Raw genomic sequence first — 19,888 nt, 5'->3', positions numbered from 1 at the left:
TTCATGCTCGGGGTAAAGTTACTGCAGCAGCGTAAGCAAGCTTAGCTTGTCAGCTGGTTCACGCTGGTTCACAGCATCACTGTGGGGTTTAGAAGTGGGTTTACTCAATGCTGACAGAAAAGGAAGTGTGTACACTCCATATACCCACGTATAGCCTGGACTTCACCACTGCAAATATCTTATTAGCAGATGCTGTATCTCCATGCCTAAATGAGCTCTGTAACACTGAAAGCAGCATTTATGTCAGTCACTTTGACTTATCTTTATTCTTCAAACAGATCTTGGGAATGTTTCTTATTGAAAACTCAGTGGACACTTTATCTATGTGGAGCAAAGATAAGAAATAGAGACAACACATTCATATGAAGTGATTAAATAGGTTTATTTGATTTACACACTTGTACATTTTCTATTTACCCCCCAATGGGAGTGTCACAGTTAACTTCTACAATAATATTTGATTTCTCTGACGTTTCTTTTTCCTGACTTGCTCTAAAAATAAAAATAACTTCTGTTCTCTGCTCAATATCAGAAATAGGTTTGTTTATACAGGATTCTTGTATGACAAGAAATAGCACATTCTCAACACATCACTTAAGTGATTATTAACATAGAATAACTGGATACTACAGGCTAAAGGACTGGTGCTAAATCCGATCAATTTTGGCAAAGTGAAACTCAGTTCATGACCCATCTGACAGCGCAGTGCTGTCTCTTCTGACAGTAGACAACTCGATGTCGGTACTTGCTGTGAGCATGAAGTGACTAACTTTCTGAAGTTGAAGTTAAGCTGTGATTCAAATAAATCCCTGAAGTTTGAAGTGTGCAAAACGGTTTGAATAAATGTAAAAACAAAACGAAAAAAAAACATACAAGAGCTACAAAAAATGAATGCAAACATTTTGCATCCTTACAATGAGACCAGTAAGCTGAGTTCAAATCATCACATTGCATTTAGTTTTTTTTGTTTTTGTGTGTGTTTGCGTGAGGTCCAATTCATGATCACAGTAAACATGGTGGGTCTTAGTAATGTATAAAGGTATTCTGTTTCTTCATTAAAATACAAAGAGGTTTGGAACAACAAAGCATTTTGAAACCCAATGACAATAAATTGTAGTATATTCAAACCATAAACATCCCTTTATAGATTATTCTTCATTAAGATAACAAATAAATACATTGCATCAAAGCCATCATTTACAATATATTAAAGTTATATAGCCGGTATTTACTGTAGTTATTTTTTTAAAAAATCATTTGGTAACATTAAAAAAGACCAGAAAATTGATAAACGGAAGGTAAGAAGCTTAGTTCATTAAGAAGATGGAGGTGTGTAAACACGTCAGGTTGAACACAATCACATTCAGAGAACTCCACGCAGCTGGAGACAAGCTAAAGCTAATGATCTGGCATCAAGGACACAGCCCACAGGGCACCCCACGCAGCCAGTGAGTCATGGCTCACATATTACTGCTAGAGAACTACCACAATGTCTTCATTTACTCTTCTGCCAAGTTCAGTCCATCCTCTTCCTCCTCCTGCTCCTCCTTGTTTTTTCTTAAAGGTCTGCAAAGTGCTTTCTTTCCCTTTATGCACAAGTTTCAAAACCTTTGAGGCAATGGCTCGCATCAAGGTTTTTAGTTAAATGGAAATCACAGGGTAATATTTTACAAGAGAGGTCCTTCGGGTTGCTTGGAAATAAGCATCAGAGTTCACCTTTGTTCATACAAACAACAACCATAAATCCCATCATTGATTCTTCGAGGAAATTTGCATAATCACAAAACTGTGTTTTACTCTAATGAATGCATAGAGTGTTTACATCAAATTCTTGTTTTTATGCCATTCTCTGGTGCAAGTATTAAGTGGAGGACGGCTTTTCATCTCCTCTTGAGGCATCTGAGGCGGATTCCTCGTTTATCATCAATAAGAGCTCGCCATCAGTCTTAACCTGATGAAGAATTTCCTGTTCCTATCTTGGGTTTTGATTCTTATCGCTAAGGAACTGATGACTACGTCCCCAGCGCTTTTGAAAGGTCTTTTCTGCACAGCATGAAATTGGATAGCAACAGTTGCATGAGGGGAAGGTCTCTCTTCTCAATGGCTGTTATTGTAAGCAGTGAGGACCAGACTGGAATCCATCAATAAAAGCCACTCCGTCTCCATGTGGGTAGTTTTGTGCCCAAGAATTCAAAACCAACCATCAGAGAGCTACCCCCTTTAAAGGGAAATCCAGCTCACCGATAAGGCAGTGTGGATAAGAAATGGTTGGTTTCTTCTTTTTTTTAAATTTTAAATTTTTTTTTTTTTTAATATTGCTTGTCATGTACACAAAACACAGGTGCACCTGCTAACTAGTCAAGAGTAGCATGACATTTTCTTTTGGGAAAAGCATGTATATAATAAATTACAAAACATAAAATCCAGTGTCCACTTTAAATCACCCAAATTACATTATTGTCATCAACCTCCTTCTGAAACAATCACTGGCAGCGACCTCCAGTTTCAATTCAACATTTTATGCGCAAACAAAAAAAAAACAAAACAAAAACGTAAAACCCACAAGAATCCTTGTGAAATATAATGTGCAGAAGTCTCTCATCTATGTCACGTTGTGTTGCACTGTCTACACTGATTTAAGTGCTAAAAGCTAATATGAAAACACATATAGGAGTCAAAAGAAAATAAAAGCAAAAATGAAAGCTCCTGTTCTTAAGGCTAATTCACCGACCTTTAAACAGTAACACTTATTTGCCTCTCAGATGACCGCAATGTTTACATGCACAGCAAAACAAACGATGAAAATACTGCATTCATCATGTAAAGCATGTGTTTGTTGCTAATACTGTAATTAGATGGGCGGATGAATCTGTTATTAGTCATGTTATTGGAGGGATGCTTGATGAGATAAACAAATCTCTTATTTTTTTTCAGCACATTTTGCTCAGATTACAGACTTCAGGCAGAATGATGAGCAACAATAATGACTAATGTATTGTAAAAGTACATAAACACAGCTTAATGAGGAGCTGAACTGTAGTGTGCATGTAAACATAGCCAGCGAGGACGTCATGAGAGATGTAGGTGGTCAGTGCAAAGTCAGAAGGAATGTAATGAGGCTATGGCACTTGGTGCAGGTTGACAGCTGATGAAAAAGACAGACAGACACACAACAGACACACTGTTGAACACACAGGGAGGCAGGCAGGCAGACAGACAGGGCAGGTTCAGGGTCAGCATTCAGTAGTATGGCATCGGGAGTCGGAAGAGTCACAGGGGGACATTCCCAACCCGGTTCTCCCTGGAAGGTTCAGTGGATTGTCACAGACGGAGGTGAGGAGAACACTAGTTGTCAGAGGGCTGGCTAGCACACAGCTGAGCCGCTTCTCACCGGCCTGTGATTTTAGAGGCGGCTCAGGGAGGGGCAAGACGCTCCCTCCTTCCAGTTCTGGGGAGGCTCCACAAAGTGTAAAGAGAAAAAGCCAAAAGAGGTGGATAATCACTGCAGCAATGAAAGGAAGAAGGGCAGGAGCGTAGTTTGAAAGAAGCCGCCTGGGCTTTTCATCACTGTGTTGTCATCCTTATGGAGTTTGGTTGCACCTTCAGATGACTCCCTTGATTGTCACCTAAGAGAAAAAGAGAAAGGAAAAATGGGTAAAGATGGGGCCATCAGAGCCTGGCCTCACCGCAGGACATTTTCATGTAATTAATGTTGAGTTTGAAAGCTTCTGAGCCATCTGGTAGGACTTTCCTGATAACGCCTGCACACCAGGACCAGCCTGTGACCTATATATCTTCTCGCACACAACATACCGACACATAACAGTTTGTTTAATGCAGATCCTCCCAATCTGTACCACACCAGCTATAAGCCACGGCAACACACACAGCTAGTGTGTGTCCAGATGGAGCTTTATAATACAGTACATGTTAATGATACGGCAATTCGGGCTCAGATTTTTTGTCAAAAAATTATTTTGAGTTGATGCGCCAAAGAGGTTGATGAAGGAAGAGGTTTACTGAATTGAAAACATACTCCTGCAGGAAGACGTATCACATAAATGGTTGTTAAATGGAATGATTAAAGTAGATTCTTTGTTTTGAATTAAACTAATCTCAGACTGTCTTGTTTTTTTTATGAAAAATGAATGTAAATGGACAGAGTGATGTTATCTGACATTGTAAAAAAATCTCTCCCAGCTGACAAACAACACATAAACAAAGCTCAGATGCTGGGAAAGCGAGATGCCAGAGGGGAAAACTAGACTCCAGTTGAAGATTAGACCCTTAAGCACTCATGGTACCACGACTGTGATCTCTTCAGACTGGATGTGAGCGAGATGACCAGTGATTCTGCATTGCCCTGGATGCTTCAGTACACAAGCTACCACTGCTGCAACAACAGGATTAGTGCAGCAAGCTCAGCGGTTATTTTCTGAGCAAACACACACAGACCCAACGACTCACAGATGCGGTCCATCCCAACAGATGTAATTAGCTTAAACAGAAGGATTAGTGGATTTTTTAGAAAACAATATGTTACGTTTCAGTGCACGCTGATCTCACCCATTCTGGGATGAACTCAATAATTAGCATCAATTGTTGCATTAAATTCTGCAAATTGCACATGAGCCAAACTTGATATGAAATTGCTTAAGTGCCAGTGTGACACAGATAATTAGGGTTGTGAATGCTTTGATATGTGCAAGAGGGGCTGGCCTCTTCACAGCTTCACCAGAGCTGCTCTGGAAACTGTTTGCTTCACCAGCAAACAGGAGCGCTAATTGGTCTGGCAACCAAACAAAGTGTTTTCAAATAAAATTGTAGTGGTTTTTTGGCCAGATGGAGGAAAAATCATGACTAAGCACGCTTCGGATGACACAGCGCTTTGAAAGGAGTTCTTCACAATATTAAACATGAAGATCTAAAAATTAATAGCCTTTCTTAATGCATTATAAGCTATGTAGGTCACATCAGAGCCCAGATTTACACTGTTTTGTGTGTCTATGGGAGTGTGCATGTGCGTGTGGTCTGTGGTTACTGCCCTACCCGGTACTATGCACCCACTCAGCACCGCTGACTGAAGACTTGGAGCTTTTGTTGAATGATAAGAGTGCAAAGCAGGAAAGTATGCGCCTGCAGCTGTATAAACACACTCCTAATGGTTAAAGTTTGGACAGACTTTTTCCTTGTGATGTGAATTTCCCTCCTGTGGAATATGGGGATTGTGGTTACTGAATAAATGAGTGTGAAGTTCTGAGTCAGGTCTCCTGCTGATGTTTTGACAGCCCCCAGCTCGGGGGATGTCCTCACGTTATGGTGCGATGGGGAAGGGGGGTGGGGGTCAGAAGAATCTGCAGAGGAAGTTAATTGGATCTCACTGTATCGCATCGCTGTCTGGGATTGCTTCACCGGAGATTAATAGCCTGTGATGTATAACAGCTTAAGCGATTAATGCCTCTCTTCATCCTCATTTATTTAACAGCAGTGTCTTCCCTCTCCTCCTATAAACTGCACTTATTCACTCAACCTCATTTTTTTGTTTTGTTTTATATATATATATATATATATATATATATATATATATATATATATATATATATATATATATATATATATATATAACCTCAAACTTTTACATTGCTTCTCTGTGGCACCAAATACAGTCTAATCTTTCTCACCACCTGGTCTTCCTCACTTGTTTCACAAATCAAATCAATCAAATCAAATCAAAGATACTTTATTCATCCCAAAGGGGAAATTCAAAATTAAAAAAGAACTGTGTTGCACCTTAAATGCTCAGTGTGTGCATGAAGCGTAACGTGCACGCTTGACATTAGAGAGCAGGTGATCTGAGAACTCTATTGATCAGTCAGACTCAAGGGAAAACATATTGCGTGACACTGATTGGATTATCTTTGGAGACAAATTAGTTGAAAATCAATTGTCACAGAACATCTCTGTGGGTTTTTTTTTTTTTCTTTTTTTCTACAGGATAGAAATGAGCACGTCACACGCACACATTCAACTCTGACCTCGTCAAACTGTAGTCACTGTTCTCTATAATTAGACCTCCTGTGACAGTGGGGACAAAATGCTGAGCTGCTGTGAGTGACAGAGAGCTGATGAAACCCTCAGGCTGCTGCTGAAACATGATATGTGTGGCAGCCAAGCAGGAACCTTTCATGTCACCTGTCATTAGCTTTGCATGCTAATATTACCCTGCCACTGGTAATGTCACCACTATGAGTTAAGGACAAAGCTGCTGCATTTTGCAGCCCATTAAAAACTAGTAGCGTAACATAGTTGTGGTCAATGCTTTCTGGATTACAGCTCAATACATTCCTGTAGCTTTCATGATTCGTTGACTTTGTTTTTATTTTCTCATTTTATTTTGTTTATTTATATTTTATTTGTTTGCTGTTTTTCCAACTCAGTCTTACTCTCTGTTCCCACCACACAGCTGACAACAGTTTCTAATCACCACGCCTGCATCACGTTACCCATCACTCCTTATATACGTGTGGTTTTCTTTTTTCTTTTTTTTCTGGCACATCCGTTTTTCTTTTTGTTATTTGTGCATGTTTTCATGCTTAGAGGTAGTTTTGGTACCATCTATATTTGGATTTATGTTTCTGGACTGCAGAACCGTTTGTTTTTTATTATTATTTTTTATTTTCTTCATATACCTGCTAAATGAGTTTGTTGAACTTGTCCGCACACACACAAACTGCACAATTTAGTCTTTCAAGAATGTGCAGAAATCTGTGATTATATCTTCTTTTTAATAATGCCAGTGGGTATTGTACTATACCTAGCTGCAAAGCCTGACTAGTGAGCTCTACAGTAAGGTATAACATGTATGGATTGTATTCTTGTGGAACAAGCAACACAGCTAATTGTGTGGATACAAAAAAATTAGTACAATTTCTGGGGTAACAAATGGTAATTTTTCTACTGTATAACTAGGCCTTTCAAATCTAAACATGACTTTTTTACATTGCATGGAAATAAATACATTGTGATTTTTTTTTATTTTATCTAACTTTAACCAAGATTTGCTAAAAAAATAATTGTTATAAACAGATAAAAGGGGGCAGATAAAAGCGTTAAACCGCAAGCTGCCGTACATAAGAACCATGTTCTCACATTTTCATGTTTGATGACATGAAAGCTAAAATATATTGGGTAAAAAAGCACAAAGGTGAAATGCAGAAATGAATAAAATATTGATGGGACAGTGTCTTCATTTGGAGATGTGGATAAATGTAGGCTACCTGTTTGGTTTCCTTCATATTTTACGATATTTCCAAACCACACTGCCACACTTTTCTCCCCGTTGGTTATAAACTGGGTGTTTGTGAAATGTTCTGATATTGTGTGCAGCGGACATAAAAGCTATGTATTTTCTAATAGCTAAGGTGTTTATTTTCATTTTTTGTGTGTGTGTTACAATGAATACATAAAAAACGCTGTGAGAGGACGATGCATTTACAATATAAGAAAATAAATACTTCAATAGACAATCTCCACAGTAAAATGAGAAGAACCTCATGATTGTGGAAACTAGGTATTTTAAAATCAAAGGGTTTCATCCTGTCAACAAAATCCTGTGGTCATCCTCCGCTCACCCTGCATGACTTTGCACTTCCACACAATTTTTCCACCCTAATCGGCCGTTACTCTCAAATACTACAGGGAGTTGTAATTTTGGCATATGATCACACTGCTTCCTGTACTGAACTGTGTTCATCCTGTCTGTTTTTTTTCTATTACATTCCTCAGTTTCCTGGTTTTCATAAGCTGGTGCAATTTTATCATGTAAAATTGAAACATTTATCGGAGGTTGTGGGTGTGTTTTCTTTGAAACACATTTTGTGAAGCATTTAAGGGGGGAAAAAAATGCAACTTTTTCACACTGAAGATGCAAAGAGAGCATTACTGGAAGGTGCTCAATCAACGGCTGGAGTAAACACACAAATTAGCTAATTTCTGTGTATAAATGTTGTCCAATGAACTCAGCTGCTGTCATGAAGAAAGGTGTACAGCCTTGACCCGTTGAATAGGTTTGATAACCTTTACACATAAGTCTCAACGGATTCCTTGTCCTTCTTATCAGGAGTCAAAGTTTACCCCTGTTATTCTTTAGTAGCCACTACAGTAGCTCCCTATTGTCCTACTATGTAGAGCTGGCTGGTGACCTGCCAATTACTGTGTTTTTGCTTTTGAGTTAATAATCACAGAGGTTGTGTGCGAGTCTGATAAAGTCAGGAAGTAGGAAGGCCACTTTAGGTCTTGATAAGATGTCAGATAACTGGTCAACTGTAAGAATGCCTTTAACCTCCCTAAGTGCATAGTGATGGGAAGTGGTTTACAGACTAATCATTTGTCTATTATCATGTTTATCACCTCAACTGTCATAAAGTTTTGGCTGGCCTCAGGTCAAAGTGTCGCTAAAGTCCTGAGAAAAACAACTTGTGACCCATCTGATGGAAGGGTCTTCACATAATGATTCTCAGGTAATGAGAAGAGAGGTCTCTGAATGCTAACGTCTCTGTTATCAACCTCTCAAACAGTCTGCAGCAGTGCTGATTTGAAAAGCACTAGTCTTTAAGTGTATTTAAAAGGAAAGGAAATTTACCTGGTCATACTCTGACTGAAGAGGGTGTTCTTGCCAGCTGGTTCGCCCTGAAGAGAGAAGAATCATTTTCAGGTTTAAGAAGACACTGAATCTTTATAAAACCTTCAGCAGCACCGAGCTCTCTCCTTTCCCATGTGTTCTTTTTTCCCCCCACCATTTTCTCTTGATTTTACTTATCAAATTCTGGCTTTCTTCCTCTGTCTCTCAATCACACTTCATCCATCTCTGCCTCTTTCATCCTGCAGGCTGCAGTCTTCAGCCTGCGCTGACCCGTGCTGCATATGCACAGTCAAAGCTCACCGGCATGGCAGATGAGACAGTTCTGCTCTCATAAATCACAGTGTCAATGTAGACTGTGTGAATACGTGGGGAGGGGAGGGGATGGCGTGGTGGGCACGCACTGAACCCAAGCTATAAATGGCAACCTTACAGCCAAAAAAAGCTAACAACCTAGGAATAATAAAGCAGTCTTGAAGGCTGTAAATAGACACACGCTTCAGCGAGTTACTCGTTCAGGTCTTTGTGGTTTATAAATAGCACTAAGTTTCTGGGGACGCACCAAATGGGAAGAAAGAAAAAAAGATGAGCAGCTCTCTGTGAAGTTAGAGAGATTTTATTAATTGTGGCTTATAGGATAAAAACAATCCCCAGATATTAGAGTCACAGAACAAGTCTGGTTGCACCATGACTTTTGCCATCTTTCTTGCTCCCCGAGGTGTTGTTCGCAGCTTGTTACATAAAAGCTACTTCTGTTTAAGTTTTTTCCTTAGTGCTGTGTTTACTGCACGTCTGTTGAGGCTCTTTGCTGTGCATCTGCATACTTGCACGTAATTCAGTAAATAATAATTTAATAGAGTTATCTTCCCTTTATAGTCTTCAGAAAAAATTCTGCGAGTGAATCTGGAATTAAGCTGCAGAAGATCTGAACTGAAGCTGTTGTCCCCAATGCACGTCACTTTAGAAATATTCTGCAGATTATTTTGCAGGGTTTTCATGTGCACAATATACGTCTAGAGTATTCGCTGCAGACTTCTTGCAGAGGTTTTTCCAGCCAGTTCCCTCATAAAATCAGCAGGCGGGATGGTATATAAACTTCACAGTTAATCTGCAGGAGTATCTACTGCAAATCTACAAGGCAGCAAACTGAATTTTTGCAGTTTCAAAACATTTAGTCTGCTTTTCACTTATTACTGATGCATGAGGTGGAGATATCAGCAAATACAAAAGTCCTCAAAAAGCCCCAACATGCTGTAAATAAAACATGTGGTCTGATTGAAAGTCCTTCAGTAAAAGATTATGTGAGGACACTTTTGCATCATTTAAGCATACCCACAGTGCTTTACAGGGAGTACTTTTTGCATCATGTTTTGTATACTGTTGGCTTCAGGAACAGCTTCTCCAGAAACTGTCTGTCTGTCTGTGGCTGTAAGAAATGTTAACCAGCAGAAAAATCTGTTATGTGAAGTAGATCACAGAAGAAATGTGTTTTGATATAAAGCCCTCATATTTTCCTAAAAAATTCTACTGTTCATGTATGACAATGGTTCATTGAACAATTCATGTTGCAGACTTGAAAGAGCTTAAATTCTTGTAGTCTCCTGTTCAGCCTAACTCTAACAATGGATGTCAATATGACCACCCAAAAGAGGTCATAAATGATTTCCTAGATCTGATGCATAAAGCATTAAAACATGGTTTATAAAGAAAAAACAAAACAAAACCCAATCTTAAGTTAAACGCTATAAACCATTAAAAAAAAAGCATAACTTAGAGAACTTAGGCTCTACATTAAGGATCTGTAGAAGCAGGATACATCCAATTACTTTAGTTTGCTTTTGTTAAATAACAAAAAAAGAACAAAAAAAAACTTCTTTACTCTTAAACAACCTCTGCGGCACCATCAGTTTTGCCCTACAGTGTTGTGTAAAAGTCAGGAGGTTGTGGTTAGTTGTTACTTGAGTGAACATGTGCCATCTGCTCACAATGTGCAATTGTGTGGTTAGATAGTTGAGACCATTATTTTGGACCACGGGCTAATATCTATTAGTGGCACACTTTCAAGAGTGTGGCTACTCTATCAGTCACTTCTGGTATTTTTTTTTTCCATTTCATTTCTTGGAACAGGCCCAGCTGAAACCACAGGATGACTCGGATGTTGTAACCATGGATATGTTTCTTTGAAAAGGCCTGTTTAAAATGACGTTTTAAACGTATGGAGGAAAAACGTGACCCCAGAATGCAGCAAGTCAACGGATAAAGAATATTCGTAGTTTCTCGAACAGAATGACAAAAAAACTTCTTATGATGACATGGAAAAAGATGTCTTCTAGTTAATTTGTGCAAAACTCCCTCAGAAAGGTTTGAGCGTGGGAAAAATCTAAGAAAGCCACACGGTGAGAGCAAGGCGACTGGAGGCAGACATCACGCTGCCATCCTGTCTAAAAATGTTCGTCTTCAACAGGAAGGAAGTCATTTCTGTGAGCGTTGCCACCAAGGGAGCAAGTCAGAGTGATAAAAAAAAGTAGGAAAAAATAGTAAACAAAGAAACAAGAAGTTGTGCCTCGCTATCCAGGAGAAGATGACTGTGTTTGTTTTAGCCTTTTAAGGCCATGACAAGCTACTGTTCCTGCCGATTTACATCTTTAGTACTTGTAAGAGCAAAATTTAAAAATGCGAATCGGAAGGGAGAAAGCTGGTCTGAGTCTAAGAAAGAGCACTAAAACGGATTGATGGCTAGAACAGCTTCTGTCAGCTTTTGAACACTTTAAGCTGACAAAGGCTTTTTCGAAGTTCTGGGTCCTCTCTGGGTCTTGCAGGATTGGCACCTTTCTTGGCATCGCTATGAGCAGCTTGTCCCTGACTCATGTCAAGCTGCCCCATCGGGGTAAAAGAGCACAACACTGGCCAGAAAAACAGAATGAAATATAATAAAACCATGTTGCAGTTTCTTCCTCTTCCTCTCGCACTGAGGCGATGTGGAGTTTTGGAGTTCTTACTCAGACAGAGGATGGGAAACTCAAACAATCGTCAAATATCCAAAGAATGAATGACGAAACAAATGAATGAAAAAATTATGAGGTATTCAAACAATGTCTGAGTCACTTACTGTTTGTCGGCCTTCTCTTTGTCATCCAGGAAAAACAGCGCAGTGGCCAGGAAAAACATCCCCCCCAGGACGATGATAAAGGGACACAACATGAGGGCATAGCCCAAGCTGAGAAACTGCCACAGTGTTGATGAAGCGTAGGTCGTCTGAAGGCTGTCGGAGATCTGCACCCATGCAGGTCAAAATACAAACACACAAGAGAAAAGAAATTTTATTTAAACCACTCATTCATCAAGACTTCTTAAAATATCCCATCCTGTTCTGACACACTACATCCCTTTGGTTGAAGACTTCTGTGTGTGTGTTTCTATATGCATCATCACAGCAACAGATGTGCAACATTCCTGCTATTCATCCACACGGGGCAGGGTTTTTACAGCTAATAGTTCATCTAGATAACGCTAGTAACGCTAGCATTCAGTCAGCTGCAGAAAAGAACAGCTGGAGGATGCTGGAAGTGACCGTTTTTATGACCAGATTAGATCGCTGCACTGACAGTCACCAAGGAGGCTACTGATACTAAGATACTGATGTTTAGCTCGCTATATGTTGGTATGCACAACAGGAGCAAGAGGAGGCTTCGCAGCAAGACTCTAAACAGTCATAGGGTCACACTTGCTCAAGCACAATGATTTCATGTTCGAGTCAGCACAATGAGATTCTCGGGGGGGGGGGGGGGAGAAATCGCTGACAGGAGAATGGTGGAGGAGGCCTGTGTGTGCAGTGTGAGTTCATATGTGCATCGAGAGAGAGGAGTCATTACAGAGTGGGATAAAATAAATAAAATGTGACAAAATCAGCTCCACATTACTGTAGTTAACTGTGTGTGTGGCCAGTGCAAAGCTCATTTCATCAGATACAGCAAATTCCCTACAACTTGCACAGAGCAGCCTTGCTAAAAATACTCGTAGAACTGCTGCTTGTCTAATTATCGAGCCAGAAGGCATTTCTTGGACGATTGTTGAGAGATTGTCCCTGGCATTCCCCTGGTGCCTGCTGTTGTTGTCATGTCCTGCTCATACAGTAAAGGAGGAGTCCATTATGTGTTTCTCAAGGGGGTTCTTGAGTGACAACCGCCTGGGTCTACGTGCTGCTGGAGACAACCCTTAGCTCACCCTCCAGAGAATTTCAGACGTACTAAAGCAGTTTTTTTTTTTTACATAATAAGGTGGTGGTGCTGTGGCCTGTAGCCACTGGTATCTGCAGGTGCTCCCACAAAGAAGTAACAAAAATTGCAACACTGGTTTTTGTGTTACATGCAGTCTTTTGCACTGCAAAACCTGAAATCTGAGTAAGATTAGAAATCTTAAATTTATGACCGAGACTTCCTCTTTAAGAGTATTTTTACTTGTTTTGGGAAGTCTTGACAAGCCAAATTTTCTTGTTATGTTGGCAGATAATTTATCTTATTTAAGGCAACACCTTACGTAATTTTTGTAAATTTTTTTCTTGTTTTTTACGGCTGAGTTTTTGCAGTGTGATCCGTTAGGTACATGAATCAAAATCCAGTTGCTAACTAAAAAAAAAAGAAAAAGAAAAAGACTCACTCAATCTCATCTTCTGTGGTTGCTTAGCAATACTCACTAGTCTGTTTTTTTTTTCTTACGGAGTTTTTCTTTCAAGCTGCACGGGTGACCACATATCTGCCCGCGCTTGACGTGCGTCACGACAACTCTGTCACACTCTTGTGCTAAAATTCAGTTCAGGAACTGAGGCGCTGACTTCTGACGCACTTTGAGCATTCAGCACATCGTTGGTCAGGGTTTGTGGAGGAGGGAGAAACCTCCAGATATTCAGCGTGCCACTCAGCGGAGAGTCGTGACCCCAGAAGTAGGGTGGAGTTGATGAGGGTGAGTGACTAACCGTGAGGCCATGTAGGAATAATTCTGACTGGCATTGTAGTATGTTTCTCTATGCTGCATTAATCTGACAGATGGAGCCTGGACCTTATTAACAAAACAACAGTATTAAATAGAGCTTTCTGCTTTTCTTAAATGCTGTCAGGAGGGACCAAGGTCTTGCCTTCCGCTGCTTTATTTCACAAAGAATTGAAAAAAAAAAAGGCTTAAAGTCCTTCTATTAAAGAAGGGGAGCCATGTTTGCTTAACAAAAGAATAAAAAATGTTGTTTGGTGCTGTTTTACTACAGACGTCTTGAAATGATTACAACAGTACTATTTAATGTTTTCAGATTATGGCAAGCATTACTTCACTGATGTAAATAGGAAGTTTAAAAAAAAAAAAAACATGATACAGTGTGACTGCAGAGTGGAATGATAGGTGTGCCACAAAAAATCATGCATCATAAATAATAAAATAAATAAATAAGAATCATATCCAGATAGATTCCTTTATTTTTCTTTTATATTTCTCACTGGCCTGTGATCCCCATATGTTTATTTTGTATTTTCTTTAGATTCATCTCTGAAGCAGTCAGATTTAAGCATGAGCTTTCTGCTTCCTCTTTATTAGCTTAATTGCTGTTTAAAAATGATATTTCTTTGTATTTCACCTTGTCTGTACATTAAAATCTGTCTTCGAATCTGTGGTAAGAGATAAACACAACAAATAGCTAATATTCACACGTACATCTATGTGAATAAAATCAAAAGTTTGAGCTATCTTCTTTAGCAGATTTAATCTTTTCGTGACATTTTTTATCTGATTCTTGAATTTGATTCCTTTTGTAAAAGCCATGTAAATGCGGCCAGTTCTTTTCAGAGCTCTCTTTATACTTAAAGGAAAATTCTTGCTTATTTCTCAGCCTCCAACAATAGTTTAAGATTTCAATTTAAAAATAAATGAAAGAGAAAAATCCCAATATCAATGCAGCTCAGCAGACAGCTGTGTCTGCTGCCGGCCTGTCAGGTACTGACAGAGGATGTCGAGGATAAGTATGATTCACTATCAAAGATTTCTGCTGCTTTTGTTACTCAGGCTGTAAACCAGAGGTGGAATGATCAATGTAAACACATAACTACACCACCTACTCTCTTTTAGCAATATAGTTCCACAAAATGCATCATAAATATTCCTATAAAATGTTTTACGCATGTTGTGACACGCAGCATGTAAAGCCGAACCATCCACTCTTCCCTACTTCTATAAACAGTCCTTTAAAGCGTGCAGAATGAGCGCCTCAATGGAGTTACTATTTAACTCCAGAAATGCTGATTCTCAGCTCAACATGAGAAGAATGCGCCTTGACAGTCTGAGGTGAATCCTGTTTCACACTCCATTGAATAGCAAGCAGCAAGCATTTCATTCTGGTCAAACAGATGCTATTCTTTACGTGTATGTGGCCGGTTGAAGGGTGGACTTAGGGTGGTTGGGCTGACAGTGACCTTGAGAGGCCCAATAAGGAGCACTCTCTCATCTCCCGACCAATCAAATACACTAACATTAGCGTCTCTTGGGAACCATGAGATTTACTAGAAAATACCACTGACAGCCTGGAGAGCTGCAGCGAAATCACAACTCTGTTCACCGGCTCTCCTGAGACGTGTGCTAAAAGCTCCTCTTGTGCCACACTTTGCGCTGACCTATTTAAAATGAGAACTGCTATCTGAATGTATTGAGTGTGAATTAATTTCCTCTGAAACAGTCTGCTCCAGATTTATAACCTGGTGAAATGTGTATTCTTATAACCATTGTGAGTCACATCCGGATCAACCCCACAGAGGCGCCGCTGAGGAGAAGGAAAGTCTTACCAAGCCTATCAGGTACGGACTTCCAGCATCGCCCAGGAGATGGGTGGTGAAGCTCTGAAAGGCGATTGCTGTTGCTCTTCGTGTTGGGATAACAACAAACTGCACAGAGATACAAAGAGATGCAAGGTGAAAAATATCAATCAAACTTTATTTATACAGCACTTTTCATACAAAAGCAGCTGAAAGTGCTTTACATAATAAACACAAATTATGGATAAATATATATGAAACCATCACACACTTAAGTTTAAGACATTAGAGTTCCAGAACAACATCACACTCACCTTATCACACAAACACACATCATCTCACATGCACCTATATGGTACACATCCAACCACTCCCACCTTCTGCTTAAACATAGGCCCAAGCTTCTAGTTTGTGTCTCTTTAACTTAAACATCTGTCTAAAAATGTAAAAGATAATAAACATCAGGATAAACATCTGGCTTGATGCTGAAATGAGGAAATGATATACTGAGGATCCACACCAGGATGAACTTGTACCAGAAAGAGAGGATTTGCTCAGGGCTGCATTGTTTTGTTCACTGGACCTTCGTTTTTCACATTGCAACCGCTTTCATACATTTCCAAACTCTTTCTAACTGGGTAACCACTGTTCGGTGCAGTCCACTGCTGGAATTTCCAGTAACCTAAAAGACAAATATAGGTTTTCTGTACTTACCATTAAAATATCCGCTGTTATGGCCCAGTTCACGAAAAGCAGCGTCTCTCCAATAAAGATGCACACCTTAATGAAGGAGAAGATTTTATGTTATATAACAAGTCAGATGTGCTGACCATGAACAGCTCATGACATCATGAAGCCAGAGGAGGAAGCTGACGATATTTCTATCCTGTGAGAATCCGTCGCTGTAAAAAAAAATTCTTTGGTTGCGGTGGTTCAAAAACATGTTATTATGTCATTGTCCAATTATATGTGGATGTACGGGCCTTCATTTTGGTCCCATTGAGCTAAGTTTGTACCCCACAAGCTGAAAACCACCTCAAGATGACAACAATTGTTTATTCTTGTCAAAGACATTTAATGTGGAAAACATTTAAATGCCCACTAAGTTTTAAGATATGAATTCATGACCCCGCTTTAGAGAGGGTGGAGTATAAACTGTCTTCTTTAAATAATCTCCTGCAGCAGCAGCAGCACGCTGCATGTACATATAGGCTACTGTATGTGTTGTATTGGCAGCAGCTGCTGTTGCTACTTGGCCACTTTCTGCAGAACACACCCAGTGGAATCTCATGTATCTGTACTGGCTGGTTTCATCTAAAACACTTTAACACGGGCGATTGATGTGTGTTTCCTGCTGGGGAATAACCCCCCCCCCCTCCCCAGCCAGGGTGCCAGACCTACTGTAAAGTACAGAGAACCACGGAAAGGGTCTGACAGCGGAGATGGAGATGAGAGCTGCGAACCAGACACCGTGACCGACATGTTGCCTCTAAGAAGCGAGAAGACCTGCCTTTTCCTCAGATTAGCTATGTGTTGACGAGACAACAGCTGCGAGGGGGTCGATCTGCCTCGACAGAGAAGCACCGACTGCTACAACCATGTCACGCCCTATAATATGACACATCTGTCAGCTCTTTGCAATGAAACTTGAGCTGCGAACTTACCACTTCTGCTGTGCAGGAAGATGATTTAAGACGGCACAGCAGAGCAATGACAGGAGAACTGAAGGCACGTGTTGCAACAGCAAAAAAATCCAGAAAAAACTATGCAAAACATTTATGCAGGGCAGAAACTATGTGTCACGTGGGTCTATTACCAAAAGGTAAATTCTATTTCTGTGATGTAGCAACTGTATAAAATGAAGTTTGACAGATATAATTAATATGGATGCCCCTGTAGCTCAGGTCTAATTGGCTGAGTCATACTGCTGTCAAACACTTGATAAATGCGTGCCTTTGACCCAATAGGAGTTCACATAAATCTCACTTCATTAGTTAAATCATTATTTATATCAGCAATTGTTTAGTTGTTAGGAAGTACTTTATCCAGTGGTTAATCAATGATTGCAGTCTTTTTTCTTGTAATAATATAAGCTATTCATATTATGTGTATCAGTAGCTCATTCACATCCACCAGTATGTACACTAAACATCGCTGAGCAATTAATTAAACATCACATAGGATGTAAAAAAAAAAAAAATATGGGTGGTTTCAGTTCTAAAAGAGGCCAGACTTAAAATGTCAGCCATGGTCACATATTTAGGATATGGAAGCCTGTTTGTTGTGCTCGCTAATACGCATGGGAAACTGTTTCCCAGATTTTCAGCATTATTACCATCCAGTTGAGGGTCAGTTCCTATTCTTTTATCACTGATAAGAAGTAAAGATTTGAGCTACCAGCCCGAAGTACATTGTTCCAAAGTAGTGGTTGTGTAGTTGCACCCTTTCCTGCTTCACAGCACTGTTAGACGCACAAGTATCACACATATTTATTCTTTTTTTTGTTAAGCTTTTGGCCACAGCAGGTATGAGCTTCAGCCTCTGAGGGAATTTCAATCTCACCTGTAATCAAAGCTATTCATTTTGAGGAGCGACACCAATACACTGCCACAGGAAATGAAAGAAACTGGTAACAGTTTCTTTAATGGTGTGCGCTTTCTGCTTTATTTAAAAGGCAACCCCACCTTGATTAGATTTAATGAAGTCTCTTCTCGCTTGATCGGTCAGAAAATGTTCTTTTTCCATTTTCAGCCCCAAGGTCTAAAATCTATCGTCCATGCGGTGATATTACTGATTCCTTTCAGACAGTACAGAAATGTTAACAGGAAGTGAACCTTACATAAGCTCCAACAATGCTCTTCTTCGCCACCACGAAGATGAGGCAGATGAAGATGGCTGAGCCCAGCATGCTGACAGCACACACGAGAGGGTCAGCTCGCTCTGTCTTCTGGCGAGACAGGCGTGTGGCTGCAGCCCCTATCAGCACGCCTAACAGCCCCGTCACACAGGTGATGGCTCCAAAGATGAAGCTGCAAGAGATACACATTATTTCCTTTAGATATAAAGCATGCAAGTATTTTAAATGAGAACCAGTATCAAGTACTTTATTATTAATGAAGTTTTATGTTTTACAAGGTGTTATTCTGCAGAAGTCAAACAGAAACACTCACGTGTCTGCACTGGAACAAACTTCTTTTGTACAGGGGTCTGCTGTCCTCTGCACCACCTGGGCTCTGGTCAGATATGCAGGGATCCAGATCCCAAAAGCACCCGTGGCAAAGGACACTGCTGCTGATGCTAGGGAGGAGAACACGTAGCTCCGGCTGGAGCACAGATAACAACAGTTAACAAATGATAAAATGATTTTAGGGAAGTTTCCCTTCTTGCACTAGTTGACAGTTAACTACAAGCAGCTTTAATGTAAAATGGTTAGCACCCAGAACCGACGCTGGATAAGCTAGACGAAGCTGATGAGGATATGTTTGCTTCAGAACTGTGTGAGAATAAGCCTTACTTCTTGACAAGTGCATTCATGTCACAGACCCAGGAGGTGCGGGTCCGGCGTCCTCCCATCTGCTCTGCGCTGCCTCTTTCCGGCTCCCGCACAAAAAGTAGGATCAGCGCTCCCACTGTGATACCTAAGACTGGGGACACCTAACAGGACAAGAAATCAATCAATCAATACAGTTCAAAGAGACTTACAAGGGCTCAGATATTGTTGACACATCACAATGGGAGCAGTTTGGGGGAAAGTGAGATAAAGCATGACATACAGGACAAAGAACTGCGTGTTTACAGTCTGAATGTGAGGCCACTGTTTGCTGATATGCTTGACATCCTATACAAGCCCTCCGCAACTAAGAACATTCCCTTTGCTCACTCTGCTAGCACCGTGTGTGTGTGTGTGTGTGTTCATGAATGGGTGTGGGCTTGTCCATGTGTGCAACCATACAAGAGACGAAAAGAGCCTTTTGGCTTTGAGCTGCTTTGTGAACAGGTGAAATCCTCACAGCTGCCCATCTGCTTTTATGTGCATTGTCATCCTTTATGGTTCATGTGGTCACAAGTTTTTACTCGGTGTGTGTGTGTGTGTGTGTGTGTGTGTGTGTGTGTGTGTGTGTGTGTGTGTGTGTGTAGTGAGAGGAGGGCAAGGGGTACAAAGACAAAAAGCAGGATGGGATGTGTTAAAGAGGATTTGTTTGAGCACTACAATTTGCTCACAAAAGAAAAAACTATTTTATGTCAGCATAAAGTCATCATATATCCTGTATTTTGTTGCTCATAAAAACCCATTTATATGCATTTGTATGGGTATTTTAAAACTGAGTATGTATCTGTGTATTTTATGTGTGGTCTTTGTCATTTTTTGTAAAGAGGGTAATCTGAAGTCAGATTTGACCCAGATAGTGACAGGATCACACCAACACTCATCACTCACGTTCCTACATTGTGTTCTTTGTTA

The 19,888-nt window shown here is 40.2% G+C and overlaps 1 protein-coding gene across 2 annotated transcripts in view; it reads right to left on the bottom strand.

Annotated features, from left to right (window-relative positions):
* Positions 1-385: 385 nt before the first annotated feature.
* Positions 386-19,888, bottom strand: part of spns2 (SPNS lysolipid transporter 2, sphingosine-1-phosphate) — a 58,204-nt gene continuing 38,701 nt past the window's right edge. For both annotated transcript variants that reach the window (XM_079247762.1, XM_079247763.1), the window contains 8 exons: positions 18,941-19,080; positions 18,597-18,749; positions 18,266-18,455; positions 16,141-16,206; positions 15,457-15,555; positions 11,748-11,911; positions 8,642-8,688; positions 386-3,626 (listed from right to left, as the gene is read on the bottom strand). In XM_079247762.1, the coding sequence (XP_079103888.1) occupies positions 8,646-8,688; positions 11,748-11,911; positions 15,457-15,555; positions 16,141-16,206; positions 18,266-18,455; positions 18,597-18,749; positions 18,941-19,080 (855 nt within the window). In that variant the 3' untranslated portion in view covers positions 386-3,626; positions 8,642-8,645. The remainder of the gene's footprint in view (positions 3,627-8,641; positions 8,689-11,747; positions 11,912-15,456; positions 15,556-16,140; positions 16,207-18,265; positions 18,456-18,596; positions 18,750-18,940; positions 19,081-19,888) is intronic.

The sequence above is a fragment of the Telmatherina bonti genome, assembly GCF_933228915.1.
Source record: "Telmatherina bonti genome assembly, chromosome: 10".
NCBI lineage: Eukaryota > Metazoa > Chordata > Actinopteri > Atheriniformes > Telmatherinidae > Telmatherina > Telmatherina bonti.
The sequence above is the reverse complement of the archived record's forward strand: the minus strand, read 5'-3'. Positions and strand labels throughout refer to the sequence as shown.